The 17,836-nt window shown below is 39.9% G+C and overlaps 2 protein-coding genes across 2 annotated transcripts in view; one reads left to right on the top strand and one right to left on the bottom strand.

Annotated features, from left to right (window-relative positions):
* The window catches only part of LOC126374852 (hemicentin-1-like), a 423,187-nt gene that overhangs the window by 39,854 nt on the left and 365,497 nt on the right, over window positions 1-17,836 (top strand). The window lies entirely within an intron of this gene.
* LOC126374847 (uncharacterized) lies at window positions 8,457-17,078 on the bottom strand. The gene is made up of 2 exons (XM_050021593.1): window positions 14,329-17,078; window positions 8,457-14,202 (listed from the first exon to the last, which is right to left on the bottom strand). The coding sequence occupies exons 1-2, from the start codon at window positions 16,286-16,288 to the stop codon at window positions 8,807-8,809; spliced, it is 7,356 nt and encodes a 2,451-aa protein (XP_049877550.1). The 5' UTR covers window positions 16,289-17,078; the 3' UTR covers window positions 8,457-8,806.

Here is a 17,836-nt window from a genome sequence, read left to right as displayed (position 1 = left end):
CCAAGCATTCTCATAAGGGTGCGCTTACTTAGCCTGAAGATTTTACAGGTCCGTTATTTTACAGAAGTTTTTGTTTTCGAACTCACGATATTTTCAACCACGAATTCGAAAACAAGATCGAAAATCATTACTTTAGGCCTGTACTGGAATTCGAACCTGCAACCTCAACATGAGAGTCAAGTGTTCTCCAACTGAGCGACCACGGCTTGTTGAAGTAAAATAAAGTACCAACCTAAGCAAATAGATTAGAATTGTCAGAATAGACGTGCTTTTACCAACAGTTTCCAGACAAAAGGCAGCAAATCGTTATTTATTTCAAGATTCGGGCCATTCATACAGATAATATAGGTATACATGTTTGATAATAGCGTGTGTTTCCATAACGTATGTCCCAAGGGGTTCACAAGTAAATTGCTAAGCCGAGCAGAATAATTTATATTTATGAAGGAATCCAGAATTCCTCTGACAAACTATTTGCGTGCCGTAAATAGGAATGTTATGAGTAAATGTAACGTTGTATGGAGATGTTTTGATGCTTCATTCTGTCATTTTCTTTTGCTTTATTTTATTTTTAACCCCCGACGCAAAAACGACAGGGTGTTATAAGTTTGACGTGTCTGTGTGTGTGTGTGTAAATGTGTATGTGTATGTGTCTATCTGTGGCATCGTAGCTTCCAAACAGATGATCCAATTTTAATGCGGTATTTTTTATTTGAAAGGTATATCAGTCGAGAGTGTTCTTAGCTATGTTTGGTGGAAATCGGTTTAGGTCTTCAAGGTCATCAGGTCCTTTGTTAGGTGTGATAGGAATGTTACACGCTCAGTTTGCTTGCAAGTATATGTGGGATCGGAGAAACACTAATGTCTTCTGGAACCACTGAGCTGGTTTGCTGTTAGTGTACTTTTTTTCTGGTCTGGGTTTTTTTTTAATTTTTATATATTTACTCAGCCTATATCCACCTAGCAATATGCATTTTCCTTTTTACATCATTATTTCTGATCGTGTGCAAGTCTTATTCATTGTTTAACAGCATACGTCACAGTGTTATCCGACTATAAGGCTGGCGGTCTGCCTCTACCATCGTATACATAAACAATCTTCTTTTATCGTGTGAGTTGTGAGGTGGATGACCAACCTCATCAACCCTGGTGTTGGGGTTAAATAAATATATAGGGTTAAGTAAATTATTGAGCCGCCAAATGCCACATGCCACTTGCCGTGACTCAAATAACGACGACATAACTTACTTCAGTAAGTAGTAACCGGGACCAACGGCTTAACGTGCATTCCGAAGCAAGGATCATCTTACTTCTGGACAATCAGGTGATCAGCCTGCAATCTCCAGATGTCCAGATGTTACATAAAACAATAACTTTGTTAAACTTTGTTAGGTTGGTTTGGACACGTAGAGCGGATGAAGGATAATAGAATTGCAAAAGCGGTATATAAAGCGAAAGTTGATGGTAGGGCTGGCAGAGGAAGACCGAGAAGGACTTACGATGACCAAATTGGAGATGTCCTTAGAAAAGGTTCAATACTATCTACTCTGAACCGGCGTGCGTGTATGAAGCGATTGATGAATGTGGAGGAAGCAAGAGAAGTGTGTCAGGATCGAAGCAAATGGAATTCTATAGTCTCTGCTTACCCCGGTGGGAAATAGGCGTGAGTTTATGTATGTATGTATGTATGTTAAACATTTGCTCGTTCGTTTGCAAACCCTTGTTAGAACATTATCAGGCCACTTTATGGAATACATAATGAGCATTACAAAATCAACAGATCTAGGTCATAGCCTGGGGTTGCCGCGTTTGCTATTTCAAAAGCATGCCTCGCTCTATTATTGGCTTTATATACAATCGATACACGTACTAAAGTTATATTTGTTTACTTATTATAATTACATTTTCTGTTTATTGTTGTTAGAGTCCCATGTTATTTTATCACATGTAGTAACCTCTGATTGATATGTTGAAAAGTTGAAAACATTTCCAGCAGGTTGCCAAACCGTTTTGCCACGGTAAATAGTCTGAAGTTTTCAAATATTCATCTAATAAACAAAATTGAAAGCAATAGCGTTGAAGCTCTCTTGTCACGTAGGTCAGCTGGAAGAAATCTCTTTGTTTAGAGATAAGCTTGCCTGTACTATCTGTTTTCTTTGTATGTTTCTTTTGTCTGTTTCATTGTGTAGAAATAAATAAAATATATATGTCTACTCAAATTCAATCAATCAATCAATAATACTTTATTGCACAACAAAATATACAAAGGACATAAACATACGAAAAGACACCTCTTTGACCATCATCACCTTCGTCCACTCCTTAATGTCGTCTAACCATGTCATCCTTGACCTGAATACTGTAAAAATACTCATCATTATCACCATCACTAATTTACTCACTAAGAGCCCCGCTTTTGTCGATGTAGCACTCTCCATGCTACTTTTTAGAAATACTATGTCTACTAAAATATATAAAAATATATGCTCAATTACATTTCTTTATTTTGAAACCAAAATTGTTTGACGGTGCAACATAGCGGTGCGCTACATGAATTCACGTTTGGCTGAATAAAACAACGGCTTTACTAAAATAATAAAAAGTAAAAATTGCCACCCGATACTTTTTACGTTTTTACTATTTTGTTTTTATTTTTTACTTTATTTAGGTTTTTATTTTTAATTTCATTTGAAATACGCTTTTCGTAGTTCATACATTTGGTTGAAACTTGTCGCCGATGGTAAACACTTCGGGACTCTTAGGAAGGCACGTTAAGCCGTTGGTCCCGGTCACTACTTGATGTAAGTTAGTCTTGTATGTTAGTATGTAAGTAGTCGTTACATGAGCCATGTCAGGAGCCTTTGGCGGATCAATAGTAACCCTGATACCGGGTTGATGGGATTGGTAATCCACCTCACAACTCACACTACAGAAGAAGATATCTAGCAAAGTAGAGAAGTTCTGGGGGGTTAAAATGGCCACACCGAAGAAATTCATCTAAGAAAGCAAAATTGCTATTTGACATTTGTTTGCAATGCGCACTTACTTTTATATATGCGCCTTTTTAACCCCCGTGTTCTGTTAGTTCATTGTCACTGTTACTGCACTCGAATGAAGTCACTTAGGCCAAAGACAAAAACACATCAACAAGTTAATTAATCAACTCGAACGAAAAAGGAAAAGAATTGCGCGTGCAAAGAAAAAAAAATGAAATAAAAATAAAGAAACTAGAAAAGGGATCCGGACTAATGGCCGGTCCATTACTCGGTTTATCCGGACACTGCTTAGGGATGCGAATGGTGAATTGATTCAGTGATACGTTTCATAAATGCTATAATTGTTTCATTCTTAGATCCTTTCACTGAATTTCGACAGGCGTTCGTTCAGCCAGCGCTCAAATAGAGCCTATATTTATTTATTCTCTTGTAGTGTTTTAGATAAAATGTTTATGAAAGTACGATTACAATATTAGCTTTGTAATAGCGGCCTGTTTAAAATCTAATGCTTCCACTTTGTTTCTCCTTTTTACCGAAAACTTCTTAACTTGTGAGTTCACTCACTGACTCACATCGCTGGATCCACTACCCATCACTGAGACTTCCGTTACTAAATCATCCTGCTTGTAGGCGAGTGCTTTTTTCCTGTGCGAGCGTGGAGTTCAATTAGAGGATTCCTCACTCCCTTCTTATGTTCTTTGTCTGACTCGCATTCTGATACAGGCCATACATTGGTCCCTTGAGGGTGTCCAGTCCTTTTAGAATGATTTATGACGAAGAAATGACCTCTAGAGTTGTTCCTACTGCGTAGAAGTACGTTCTTATGTTTTATAGGTGTAAGATCGTTCTAGAAACTTATAATCTCATACCATTTTGATGGGTTCGGATTTGGAACAAGAACAAATTCGAAAATTATTTATTGCAAAATGTGAAATAAATTGTTTAAAATTGCCTTTTGATTTTTAAGAAATTTTGCTACCAAATCTTTTTTTTTTAAATAGTATATTATAAACGTTTAAAATTATTAAATAAGTAATGTGAAGTGTTTCTTAATCATAATTCAAAATCAAACCACGTCAAATAAGGTACTTGATGTCAGGAACGTTTTTTTTTTTGGTTGTAATATCCCATCCTAAGTAAACGCTGAAACTTTCGCCGTTAACGTAGTCTAAAAGTTAATTTGGTTGGAGTTTCTAATCTTCTTGGAAAAATGGTCTTTTATAGCCATATTTTGTAAAGAAAGTTAATATTGCTAATTTAAAAGTCTCTATGTTCTTTTCTAAGATGATTTCCTTCTGTTTCTAATTAAGCCCTTTCGACGAGTCTTGAACCAGCAATTTATTTAAGGTCAACAGTGTCTTGACGACACGCGTAAAGTGACCTTTTTATAAAGTGTCCTTTAATTTAATTTTATTTTCAACAACAGCGACTACGTGTATTGAAGTGTCCTTAGCCCATAGTCCTTTTGTCTTCCATTTATGACACAAAAGTAAAGTAGGTACTTATAGGACAAACCTTTGCCTTGCTTTAAAGGAGTACTTAGTGGTGTATAGTACAATACAAAATAATGTTTAAGTTCCATGTAATGCTTCTATGCTGTTCTGGGAGCACATAAAAAACATAGAACACGTTCAGCTGCTTCTCTTCCCGGGCATGTCGTAAAAACCGACAGAGGGATTGTGTCCTCTAACATGATGGACTAATGTTATGGGCGATAGGCTGATCCCTTATCACCATAAGGTTCATCATATCCATCTTTGGACTTCGTATCAACAGTGGCTGCGAGTTGTCTTTGATTACTTGTGGCTCTGCCCACCCCATTAGGGATTACGGGCGTGAGTTTATGTATGTATGTATGTGTTCCATGTAATAGGTGGCGAGCCTATTGCTATTTACTGGGCACTAATCACTGGAAACTACGAAATAATTATCTACGATTCAAATATGAATTCAAATTCTCACAAGCAATCAATGATATTTTGAAGATAGAGTTTATACCACGTTCTAAGATAGATATGATGAACCTTTTGGTAACAAGCAATCAGCCTACCCATAACAATAGACTAGTTTCTAACTAGTCAAATGAGTTACATTTTACTAAACGTCAAAACACGAAATTACTACGGAATTTGTATGAAAAAGCACACTGGGACGACGTCATAGAAAAACGTGATAAAATGTCGGACGTATTATTACGTTTTTCTTGACTAAAATACATAAATAAGATAATTCAAGTAAATAGAAAAAAGAAAATATTTTTCGTAAGTTTTAGATCTGTCTTTATGTAGTAATCAAAATTTCATAATTTATCTTGAACCTTGTACACGACCCTATAGTCAATCATGTTAGAAATGACACGATCTCTCTATCAGATTTTTTTTGTGCTTAGACATAGCGTTATGTACCTACGTTTTTATGTATTTAGCGTCATATTTCACAGTCCTCAGGTAACAAAGTTGCGTTGAAATGTTCCAGTTTGGCTTTTGATTACTGATGAAGGGCATTAATTAAATTCTACCAACCTTGTCAGAATAACCTGTAACGGGATAGTATGCTAATCTCATACAAGAGAATCTATGGGAATCAGCGTCCTATTATGTTGCGTCCTCGATTGGGTATCGGTTTCCATCGTCACCGTGGCCCTTTATTTATAATAACAGCCTAAATGCCCCACTATTATTCAGGGAGGGGATAAGCCTCCTCGGAAACAAGATACGATACAAAAGGGGCCCCATCAAAATTCGGTTCCCGTCAGGCCCTTACTTATCATTTTCCGCAAAATTTTCACTCAGACAGACACATTAGCGGGATGGTCCAAGAGGTCTTGTGGTGGCGAATTAAGAGACACGACAAGAATTGATGCCTGACATTAGTTTGAAACGTGACATCCATTTTGTCACGTAGAATCGTTTTGAAAAGATATGGATCGGAACCTAATGATTCCGTCTGGGGTGCTTTGAATAGAGTAAATAATATCTAGTTCAGAGGTCGTATCATATCACTCGCAAATCAGCTGTATTAATCGACGAGATTTTCTTTATAATATAGCGACTATATCATCGTCCCTAACTAAAGTAGTACAGTGACATAGGTTAAAGCCACCGAACAGAAAATGTCGAAACTTTTATAAATAGAATCGGTTTTTTTGTAGCCTTAATACACCCCTACATTTGATTAAGGGGAGGCCTCTGCCCAGAAATGGGACGTATATAGGTTGATTACGTTTTAAATAGACAAGTCTGGTTAGATTCCACGCTTTGCTAGCCCTGATATTAGCACGAAATATTTTCCAACTTCTACGCTACTTCCTCAAAACTTGTTACGTTAAGAAAAACGTCAAAACCTATAGAACCCAAAAGCGTGACAGTTTTCGAGATATAAGATAATGTTACGGACATTTTAGTTTCTTGTGCAGAAGATGACATGAAGGAATGTGCTTCAAAGGAAATGATACGTGAGGACCTTTTTTTGGATGACTGATATTTATCTGCTAGTAAATGTTGCGCGCGGGAGAGTTGAATCCGAATTAGTCTTGTAATAATAAACAGAGAAATAATAAATAAAACAATGTAGAGCTGTAGAAAAATCAAATTACAACATACATTTTGTATTCTATTCCATTTGAAGCCCTAAAGTGCCGTGGCGAATTTTTTACGAAGGACTCTTCTTAATTGAAAACAGGGTAAGCTTTTTAAGCAGGCTCGTACGTTGCCGCCAAGTTGTTCTATCCTGGGTTGTCTCTTACGAAGAACTGAGCTAGTCTGTCTTTAAATACGGGTACAAATATTATTGTTCATGAACATAATTAAGATCGGCGTTTCAAAATTAAACAGCGAAGCAATTCATCTTTTTTTGAAACATTTGTTGAAATTGCGCATTTTTGCACGCACAAATGACTTGCTTTTTTAAATTAATTGCTTCAATATGGACTTTCTAGATTCGTTTAAGTTACTGTCTAATACAACTCAGTAGACATCCTGAAACAACAGTAACACAAAATTCGAAGTTGGAGAGATAACCGTGCGCTATACTGACCATTATCAACACGGGTCACAAAGGCTTGAAATAGGAAGGGTGTAGTATCTTGGTCCCCTCGGTCCAATTCTGTTGGCCTCAACGGAATATTCTACTTTAAGTCTATTATGTAAATTGTAGCAGCTTTATAGGGCGAGATGACATTTTAATATTCGAAGATGGTACGAAAAAGGATGCTAATATTTTATTTTCACTTTGTACCTTGTGTGAAGGGAGGAGAAAAATAGTTGGGGAATTTGTGCGGTCGTGCTTTTATAAAAAATCCACGTATTAAATAAATATTTGTATAAGTCAGCCGCAATTTTGTTGATGTCCTTAGAAAAGGTTTAGTACTTACCATCTAAGTACTCTGAAGCAGCGCGCGTGTATGGGGAGGAAGCAAAAGAGGTGTGTCAGGATCGAAGCAAATGGAATTCCATAGTCTGCTTACTTGGGAAATAGGCGTGAGTTAATGTATCTATGTATGTATTGTTGATTCGAAAGATTTTTTTTTTTTTTTTTTTTTTTTTTTTTTGACGTGACTTATTGTAGATTTGCCGCAGATGGCATTAACTACTTGGCCGGACAAATGGGGAGCGCTGAAGGCTCTCACCCGGTACAACGTTTAAGACAACAGGCCTGAGGGTGCCCAGTTGGGCGCGAACCTCGGCTCAGGGCGTCGTCTGAGAGGAAAAATATTTGAAAGAATTAATCGACCCTAGTGGGTCGATAGCGATAAGCGCTGAATGAGGGAAATCGTCGACCACGCCGGCGGGGTCGGTATCGGGGTCCTGAAGTGTTTGGTGTCGCGAGCTGATTGGCTGCCTCTATGGCTAGGGTAATCGGGTCGTCGGGATCGTATATTACGTCCTTCGGACGCCGATACTTTTCAGTACCGTCCCTAAGCGGGATGTATTCGGAAGCCGCAACTACCAGGGGATTTGGGTGGTGCGGAGCAGAATCGAAAAAACGTTTGGAAGCTAATTTGAGCCATTGGGCAATGGTTGGCAGACCTAGGTCAATGTGCAGATTTTCATTGCGAAGGAACCACGGAGCTCCCGTGGCTTTCCGCATGAAACGATTTTGTATTACCTGTAGACGGTGAATTTGAGAGGGGCTCGCGTGAGCGAAAACTACCCCTGCATAGGTCATGATCGGACGGATGCAAGTCGTGTAGATTTTCACCTTATTCCTAAGGGACAATTTACTTCGCTTGTTAAGGAGACAATGAAGACGGCCCATTACAAACGCGGCGCGATCGCGCACTCGTTTGATATGGGCCTTGAAAGTAAGACGTCTATCTAAGACTACGCCGAGATATTTGACTTGCTCCTCCCAAGGGATCGGCTTGCCAAACATCGTAATGACTTTAAGTTGACGGCGTGACCGTGGCGTGTTATAATAGCCCTTTGAAAAGTACACCGCTGCACTTTTCTCCGGGTGTACAGTCTCTTGCTAGACTTGTATGATCTTTTGATGATAAGATGATAATCTTGATAAACTGATGTGGAGGCAAAATGAGAACAATCTTGATAGCGTAAAAAGTGCGTTTTATTGATTACTTTCTTGTTAAAGTTAATTACACTAATACGCGAGTACACACTACCTTGATGAGTCGTGAACTAATTATACAATTGCGTAAAAGGTAAAATAGCTGACGCGGGACATGTGCGGTTGCAAACCGTACATATTCCCGGGCCAGAAGATTATGATGAGATGAATTACTTGCTATGTTAGTAAATTATATAAAACTTGAATGTAAGTATACAATTGAATTGAAATTAAACAAAAGTATCTTAAACAGGATGTTCATTAAAAGAATCATTAAATTTTCGCAAAACGGGACTTGTAGACTTGGTGTCGTATTTTCTACGCACGCTGCTTGTCCGTCGCGCGCTCCCCGCGGCCCGCGCCGCGGCCGTCGGTGCCGGCTCTGGCGCCGGTGGTGCTGCTGGCAACCCTGATGCGCTTGCAGTCGTTGCTCCGTGTTGGCTTCGAATTCTTCTTGTTAAGAATATAATTGCTGCAAGTGCTATTATGCCAAATATCACGTAAATCATGGCATAATGGTGTACATCATGATAAGTAACACCATCACTCAAAACAGGTTCGCTTGTTTTGAGAGTTTTTATCTTGTTGCCAATGTCGGAAGCTTCTTGTTCTAGCTCCGAATAAGATGCATTTGGTAAGCTGAGGTGAGGTATGGTGAGATTAATTAAATTGTTAATCGGAGAGATTGTTGGAGTGTACAAATTCGGTGATATTCTAATCTCACTTGTATGAGGCTTGTGTGGATAAATCATGAATTCATCCGTCTTGATAATGCAGCCATGACCTACACTTATGAGTCCAGCGCCTGTCAGCTGTTGTGTGGTTACTTGATCCTCGCACATTGTTCTAACTTGACAGGGCTCACAACAAAAATACATGTACATGTTGATTGAATAACTGTCTAGCCACTTGTTGTTACAAGTACTTGTTGTTGTTTTGCAGTCTTGTTTCTGCATCTCACATAGATTCTTGTCAATCTTCATATGAAATTCTGGCTTCTGGCTGTGACAATAATATACTTCTAATTGTACGATACATGCTCTGACATCAATCTCACTCATAGGTATAAAAGTGTCTTTCTTCAAGTTCATGGCTATGTAATCTGACACTGGTATCAGACTAATGATGTTCTCTCCTTGTAGTTTAGGTATTGGAACCAATTTTAAAATCTCAAATGTTTCTCTGCTGACGAGGGGTATTCTGATCTCAAAAAGTAGATAGTCTTGTAACATCCTTGCTTTAATCTTCATTAAACTGTATAACTTTCGCAGATCAGAATGGATGTTGTCAACTGGTAAAGTCACATCTTTGGTTAACTTGCTTGATATAGTGCTGAGTTCATTGATTAGTTGTTCCGGTGTCAATAAGTGTAAGTTGAAGCGGCCTTGATAAATATCCGTGATTGTATCCAGTAATGTGTCTTGTAGGCCTTTTAAATTATGGAGCACGTTGCTTGCTATAATGGCTCCTAATGCGAAGTCATTAAGGACGTTATTTGTGCGTTCCACGTTTTTCAGCTCTTGTACGGAGTTTTCTAATGTATTCATATGTCTATGTATGAGTTTATGTTGCTCGTTCATCACTCTTTCAGTGCGTTTTAATAGGTTGTTTTCTGATTCGACAATTAAAGTTTGATTTTTCCATAGGCTTGCGATGTGGTTTTGATTCTGACGTAGGAGGGCAATGTCTTTCTGATATTGTTCGGCGAATTTCTCATCTAGTACTCCGAACAGCGTGTTAGCGAGATATCCGACACCGTTGATAAGCCCCCGCTTGAGGCGCCGGCGCACGCGCTGCTCGCCTTGCTGACTGAGCAACAGCTGATTGTAGTGTTCGAGTTCGTCGTAGCCATGACGTAACTGGAGTAGTATCGCTTTGCAGTGAGCTTGTTCTCGTATTGTTGTGCATGCTTTCTCCATTGTATTTACGTATGTTTCGAGGGCCTTATTACCTTGCCAATAAGGATCCATTTGATAGTACACGACGAGCTTCCATTCATCTTTGATTAAGAGCATATTTGAGACTTTGTCAAAGTACATACTTTGATTCTCTCTGAACTTGGTAACATTGACGTTGCTCTCAACTTCTGATATGACGATCATAAACAGCATAAATGCAGTAAGAATTGAAGTAAGGCAAAACTTCTTGCCTTTTGCGTTACTTGTTCTCTGTGGCTTGCCTTCTTGTTCGGCGTGTTTACCATAGTACGCTTGTTGTACAGGTAAATTGCTTGCTTGGTTGTCATCATGTTCCGTTAGTACAGACAACTTTATTACAGGCCGTTTCATGAAGCCTCCCTTTGTTTTTAAGGTGATGACACGGGTGTAGCCGTCCTTTCCTGGATGTAGCTGCACTACTCTGCCCATAATCCACTTGCCTGGAGGCAGATTATCTTCATGCACGAGAACTACATCGTTTAGCTTGATATTCTCTTGCGGACGTTTCCATTTTGACCTTGCTGTCAACTGAGACAAATATTCGGCACGCCATCTCTTCCAAATATCTTGTAATATTTTTTGAGTAAGCTGCCAGCGTGTTCGTAGATCTCTTTCAGTCTCGACAAGTGTCAGTGTTGGACCACCTGTGAGAAAATGTGACGGTGTCAAAAAGGCAAGGTCATCTGGATCTTCGGATAAAGCACACAGAGGCCTAGAGTTTAGGCACGCCTCAATCTGGGTAAGCAATGTTGAATACTCTTCGTAAGTGAGTCTTTGCTCGCCAATGACCCTTTTCAAATGGAATTTGAAGCTCTTGACAGCCGCTTCCCAGAGGCCCCCTGCTGATGGCCATGAGGGTGCATTAAAATGAAACTTGATTTCCATCTCAGTTAGCACCTTTTGCAACTCGTCATTGTCGCTGAATGTTTGCATAAGCTCTTGATATTCTTGTTGAAGGACTCTACTTGTGCCTACAAAATTGCGTCCATTGTCACAGTAAATATGACGCGGTGTCCCTCTGCGCGCAGACATTCTTCGCAGTGCTGCTATGAACGCAGAAGTAGTTAGATCGGAGACCAACTCAAGATGGACGGCTTTCGTTACCATGCACACGAAAACTGCCACATATCCCTTTGTGGTTTTTATCCCGCGGCCCTTGTTGGCTTTTAACAGGATGTGACCAGTGAAGTCTACACCGGTGTGCATGAAAGGACGAGAAGGATTCACTCTCGATCCAGGTAAGTCAGCCATTAATTGTACTTGCTTATTAGGCTTTTGCTTCTTACAGGTCACGCATCGATGTAAGTATTTTTTCGTTGTTCGATTACCACTCAGTATCCAATACTTTTGGCGCGTGAGCGCTAGTGTAACTCTAGCCCCGCCGTGAAATGTGAGCTTGTGTGCATGATTTATTATTAGCTCGGTAAGTCGATGATTTTGAGGTAAAATTATTGGATTCTTCATTGCAGGGCTGATACGAGCGTTTTGTAGTCTCCCACCAACGCGCAGAATCCCATGATCATCTAAGAACGGGTTCAGGCTTAATAACTTGCTTTTTCCTGATATAACTTTCTTGTCTTTCAGATTCCCAATTTCGTCATGAAAAATTTGTTCTTGTACTTGTTTTACAAGAATTGAAGTGGCTTCTCTTATTTCAGATAGCGTGAGCCATGTTGTATGCTGACGATCTTGCTTTTTCGTGGAAAATCTGCGCACCCATGATAGCACGCGAACTACCTTGTTGTAGGAGCTATACTTGTTTATAAGCTCGTTTACTAGATTTTCCTGACTTGCCGTACCTTGTGTTACGACGTTAACTTGTTGAGCTTGTTTCTCATCTTCTCTTGTTGTATATACTGTTGGTTCCTCTTGCTTTCTACTGTTGTAAGTAGATAGCCATGCCGGTCCCTGCCACCACAGGGAATGTTGCTGCAACCTTGTCGCTGTCAGCCCTCGACTGGCGCAGTCTGCGGGGTTGTCTGCAGACTTCACATAACGCCAGCAATCAGGTGGCATTACTTCGGTGATTTTGTGAACTCTGTTGGATACGAATGGTTTCCAACGATTAGGATTGCCTTGTAACCATCCTAATACTGCCGTAGAATCTATCCATCCGTAGATCTTGATGTCTTGAAGTGATGATAAAGCTTGTAAGACTTTCATCATAAGTTTGGAAAGAAGCAAAGCTCCACTCAGCTCCAGTCTTGGTAGAGTAATTTCCTTGTTAATCGGAACTAGCCTTGATTTGCCAACTACCAAAACGATTTTGACTTGATTCGATGTCACAATCTTGCTGTATATAGAGCACGCGTACGCTTTCTGCGACGCGTCACAAAAGCCGTGTAATTCGACTCTGCACGTGACGTCGGTGCCCAACCATCTAGGTATTTGAATATTATTGATGTTTTCAATATCTTGTTTGATTTCTTGCCATTCCGTATTGATGTGATCGGGCAGTTTATCATCCCAAGCCATGTTCGTTTCCCATACTTGCTGGAACAGTAGCTTCATTTTTGTAGATAGTGGAGTTAGCCACCCTAACGGGTCAAACAGCTTGGATATGTCCGACAATAGCGTTCGTTTTGTATTTTCACCATTTTCGTTAGGGATTTTTGATTGGAAAATGAAAATATCTTGATCTGGGTTCCAAATTAAACCGAGGGTCTTTGTTGATTCCGCTTGCTTGAAATTATAGTTATTTTGACCTTGTTTGTCTCCCTCTTGTTTTAGTTCTTGATAATTAGAATTCCATTTTCTTAAATGAAACCCTCCAGATTTCATAAGCTCCATAAGATCTTGTTTCAGTTGTAATGCGGTTTCTAAGGAGTGGGTTCCATGGAGTAAATCATCCATGTAGAAACAATTCTCCACCACTTGAGAAGCTTCTGGGTAGTGTACTTTTTCATCCGCGGCCAGCTGACGCAGTGTCATCATTGCGAGGAAAGGAGCGGCCTTGGTGCCGTAGGTGACTGTCGTCAGTTGGTACTCACGTAAGAGGTCACGTGGGCTATCTCTCCACACGATCTTCTGCAAACCTTGATCAGCTTTGTGAATCCATATCTGTCTGAACATTTTCTCGATATCTGCGGTGAAGGCGACCTTGTATTGTCTCCACCCTAAAATCAAAGTTAAAAGGTCCTTTTGTAAATTAGGCCCTTTACACATGCAGTCATTGAGACTTTGTCCACTTGTTGTAGTTTGCGAAGCATTGAATACTACGCGGTGCGATGTTGTAGTAGATTGCTCGCGTAGCACGCAATGGTGTGGTAAATAATAGTCCAGCTTCGTGTTGCCGTCAGCTAGTCTCATATGATACAAATTTTGGTATTCGTGTATAAACAGCTTATATTCTTGTTCTAAAGTTTTATTCTTGCTAAACTTTCTTTCAAGCTGATGAAACTGTGCTATAGCCTTGTGTTTCGATTGTCCTAGTTGATCTATGTTTGATTTTAGAGGCAGTCTGACTTGATATTTTCCATCCTCCGACCTTGTTGTCGTTGTCTTATAAAACTCAACACATTGGCTCTCCTCCGTCGAAAATGAAGTATTCTCTTGTATATCTTCAATTTCCCAAAATCGATGTAATTCCTCAATATTATTTAAAACCACGTTGCATTGTAGAGTTTGTACCTTACCGCACAAAATCCACCCAAGCCTTGTTTGTTGTGCAACTGGTGTCATGTTGCCGACGTTGCATATGCCACCTTGAATGATATGCGAATATACGTCAGCACCAAATAAAATATCAATTTGTTTACTTAAATTGAAATCTGGGTCAGCCAATTGAATATTTTCTAAAAAGTCCCATGATGGCTTCTCAAATGACTTACTTGGCAAGTTTCTTGTTAAACTTTTCATTATGTAAACATCAGCGTTGAAAATAAACTCTTCAGTTAGTGAGTTACAGCTGATGGTTAACATTCCAGTGCAGGTGTTGTCCTTGGCGCCAACCCCTGTTATGATGCCTTTACATTTGCGTCTTGGCAAACGAAGCAATTGTGCGGCATGCCCTGTGATCAATGACACTTGTGAGCCTTGATCAATGAGAGCTCGTAATGTATACGACTCTCCACTGGCTCCTGTTACGTTTACCAAAGCTGTCGATAAAAGTGTCTCGGGTGTGTTTCCTTGTTGAGCCACGTGCGAGATACCACTCGCCCGTTCACCCCGATGTGACGATTCCGCGTGAGTCGGTGTCGTGTTGTTTTTACAAGCTTCATGTAAAATTGTATTATGACAGCCATTGCATTCACGGCATCGCCTGTTTGAAGTGCAAAGTTTACCATTATGGCTGAATAAACAATTGCAGCAAATGTTCAATTTTGATATGATTTGACGTTTTTGAGTCGGAGACATTTCCAAGAATTGCTTGCAGTAATAAATTCCATGTTCCATATTACATACCGGACATTTCAATTTGATATTTTTATTTAATCTTGATGATTGCGATGTAGCCTTGTTGCTTGAAAAGTATCGCTTGTAATGATACTGTTTTTCTTGTTTGTCCGATATAATTGTAGAGTTTGTATTCGACCTTTGTTCTTGCTTGCGGCGGGCACTTTCCATGGAAGTAAATCTCTTCTCTAAGAATTCTAGAAATTCTTTTAGATTAGGCAGCTGTTTCGAATCCTTCAATGAGTCATTGTAGTCATTGTTGGAACCTGTGTCGAGTTTTTGTGCTAAAATATACACAAGGATCGGGTCCCAGGTGTCTATGTTAACACCTATGTTTTTTATGGCATTTAGACACTCGGTAGTGACGTCGTGTAGGCGCTTGAGATTTTGAACAGTAGCTTGAGGCATAACTGGAAGGTTCATTAACGCACCAATATGCGAATTGAAGATACGTTTCTTGTTTTCGTATCTGTTGTTGAGAATCTCCCAGGCACCGACATAGTTGTCTGAACTGATCTGAAGATGTTGGATTAGACGCTCTGGTTCTCCCCTAAGCTTGCTTTTAAGGTATTGTAACTTTTGGGCGTTAGACAGAGAAGGATTATTATGTATCGCCTCGCAAAATAAGTCCTTGAATGATACCCATTGTTGGTAGTTCCCGATAAAAACAGGTATATCAAGCTGCGGAGTTGACTTTTCTCGATGTGATACGGACCATAGCTTGGTATTAATGGCCTTCTTGACTGCTAAATACTTAGCTTCGTGTTCGGTGAACCTGCTCTCGTACTGCTGATTAGATCCTTGCAGCTCACTGTCTAACTCCCAATGAAGAGCGTCTATAGCCTGCCAACGCGATTGAAGGGTGTTCAGACTGTCTTCGAACTCCCACTTTTCATTCATGTTTTCTATATTGATGTTAACTACTGTTCTAGCAAAAGCCTTGAAATTGCTTAATTGCTTTTTTATCATGTCATCAAGCTTGCTATTACTTCCGGTATTGATTTTATTTTCCCGCACGAAGTCATTATCTTTAGAAGTGGAAGCACCTTGTTGGCTAACACTTTCTTGGAAATCATCTCCTGGATTGTTGTCCTTGTCGACCACCGTGACCGGGTTTATAGTTACGCTTGATTTTTCTATAAATTCCCTTGTTTCTAAGTAAGCACTCTTTGCGTTTTCGTAATAACGACCGGAGAAGTATTCGTGGTCTTGAGGCAAAAGCTCCTTAAGCTTACCGTGGTTAGAGATATAATCCTCCCAGTACAAGTCCAAGGTCGTGAGACGTCTCTTGATGTTCTCAGGGGTCTTGCGACTTGCACCATCCTTTTTAAAGTTTATTAAAACTTTCTTGATACCATCTTCTAAAATTGCTTGATTTTCAAGTATGTTTTCCATGGTGAAAACTTGTTTTCCTTGATTAAGCTTGATATACACTCACTTGATTGAGTGTTATTATTCACTTGTTTGAATTGTACTTGAATATTCACTTGATTGAATCTCGATTAATATTTCAATTTTTACTAATCCCTGGCGTTGGGTATTAGTCTTGATCACTTGATAGTATAGGTACCTACTTGATAGCTTTGATGCTTTTACGTGCTTGATAAGCCTTGATGCTTTTACGTGCTTGATAAGCCTTGATGCTTTTACGTGCTTGATAAGCCTTGATGCTCTTAATAAACTTGATACTTGATGTACTTGTTATCACTTGCACTGATTCTTGATAATTTGCGAGTTCTTTTCTTGTATCACAAACTTCACAAAACTTGATAAAGTGGATATAATCCTCTTGTCTTGCTGATTGCTATGTCCACTGTGTCCTGGGATGATATTTGCGCCTTCTCAATCCAGCCGGTGAGACCCGCTGGTGGGAGGCCGGCTGAACCGATTCGCTATCACTCTGCACACGCGAACACCTCGTGTTTGCTCGAAGGACCAAAAAGATGTACAGTCTCTTGCTAGACTTGTATGATCTTTTGATGATAAGATGATAATCTTGATAAACTGATGTGGAGGCAAAATGAGAACAATCTTGATAGCGTAAAAAGTGCGTTTTATTGATTACTTTCTTGTTAAAGTTAATTACACTAATACGCGAGTACACACTACCTTGATGAGTCGTGAACTAATTATACAATTGCGTAAAAGGTAAAATAGCTGACGCGGGACATGTGCGGTTGCAAACCGTACACCGGGTTTACCTCGATTCTCCATTTGCGAAACCACTTGCCCAAGGCATTGGCCGCGCGTTGGAGGATTCCGGTCATCATAACTCGACCACGGCACGAAGAATAGATGGCTGTATCATCCGCAAATAAAGCTAATTCGGTATTAGGGGATTTGGGAATGTCACTAGTATATAATGAAAATAGTAAAGGGGAGAGGACGGAGCCTTGTGGGACTCCGGCATGTATCGGGTGCGGTGACGAGAGCGTCCCCTCCACGCGATAGCGAAAGGTTCGATTTGAGAGGAAGTCTCGTATGATGTGCACGAGACGGTCTGGCACTCCCAGTGAATAAAGCTTGTAGATCAAGCCGTTGTGCCAGACTTTGTCGAACGCTTTCGCCACATCGAAGAAGAGCGCTCCCGTAGCGACAGGTTTTTTTAAGTTTAATCTACTAGAGATATGTTCAACAATACGGTGCACTTGTTGAACGCAGGAGTGTTTGGTTCTAAAACCAAACTGCTCTGGTGGAATAAGACTATTGGATTCGGCGTAGTCCCGTAATCTAGCAAATATGAGCCGCTCATAAACCTTCCCCATGGAATTGAGGAGACTTATGGGGCGGTAACTCGAAGGTTCGTTTTTAGGTTTCCCAGGCTTTGGTATACCAATTACAATTGCTTCTTTCCACTGCTGTGGAAAGACGCAGTTGCTCAAGGCGACGTTGAATATTGCCGTTAGTAAGCAGATGAGGGGAGCACCGAAGTTTTTAAGGACA

This window comes from Pectinophora gossypiella, chromosome 18, assembly GCF_024362695.1.
Source record: "Pectinophora gossypiella chromosome 18, ilPecGoss1.1, whole genome shotgun sequence".
Lineage (NCBI taxonomy): Eukaryota > Metazoa > Arthropoda > Insecta > Lepidoptera > Gelechiidae > Pectinophora > Pectinophora gossypiella.
The sequence above is the reverse complement of the archived record's forward strand: the minus strand, read 5'-3'. Positions and strand labels throughout refer to the sequence as shown.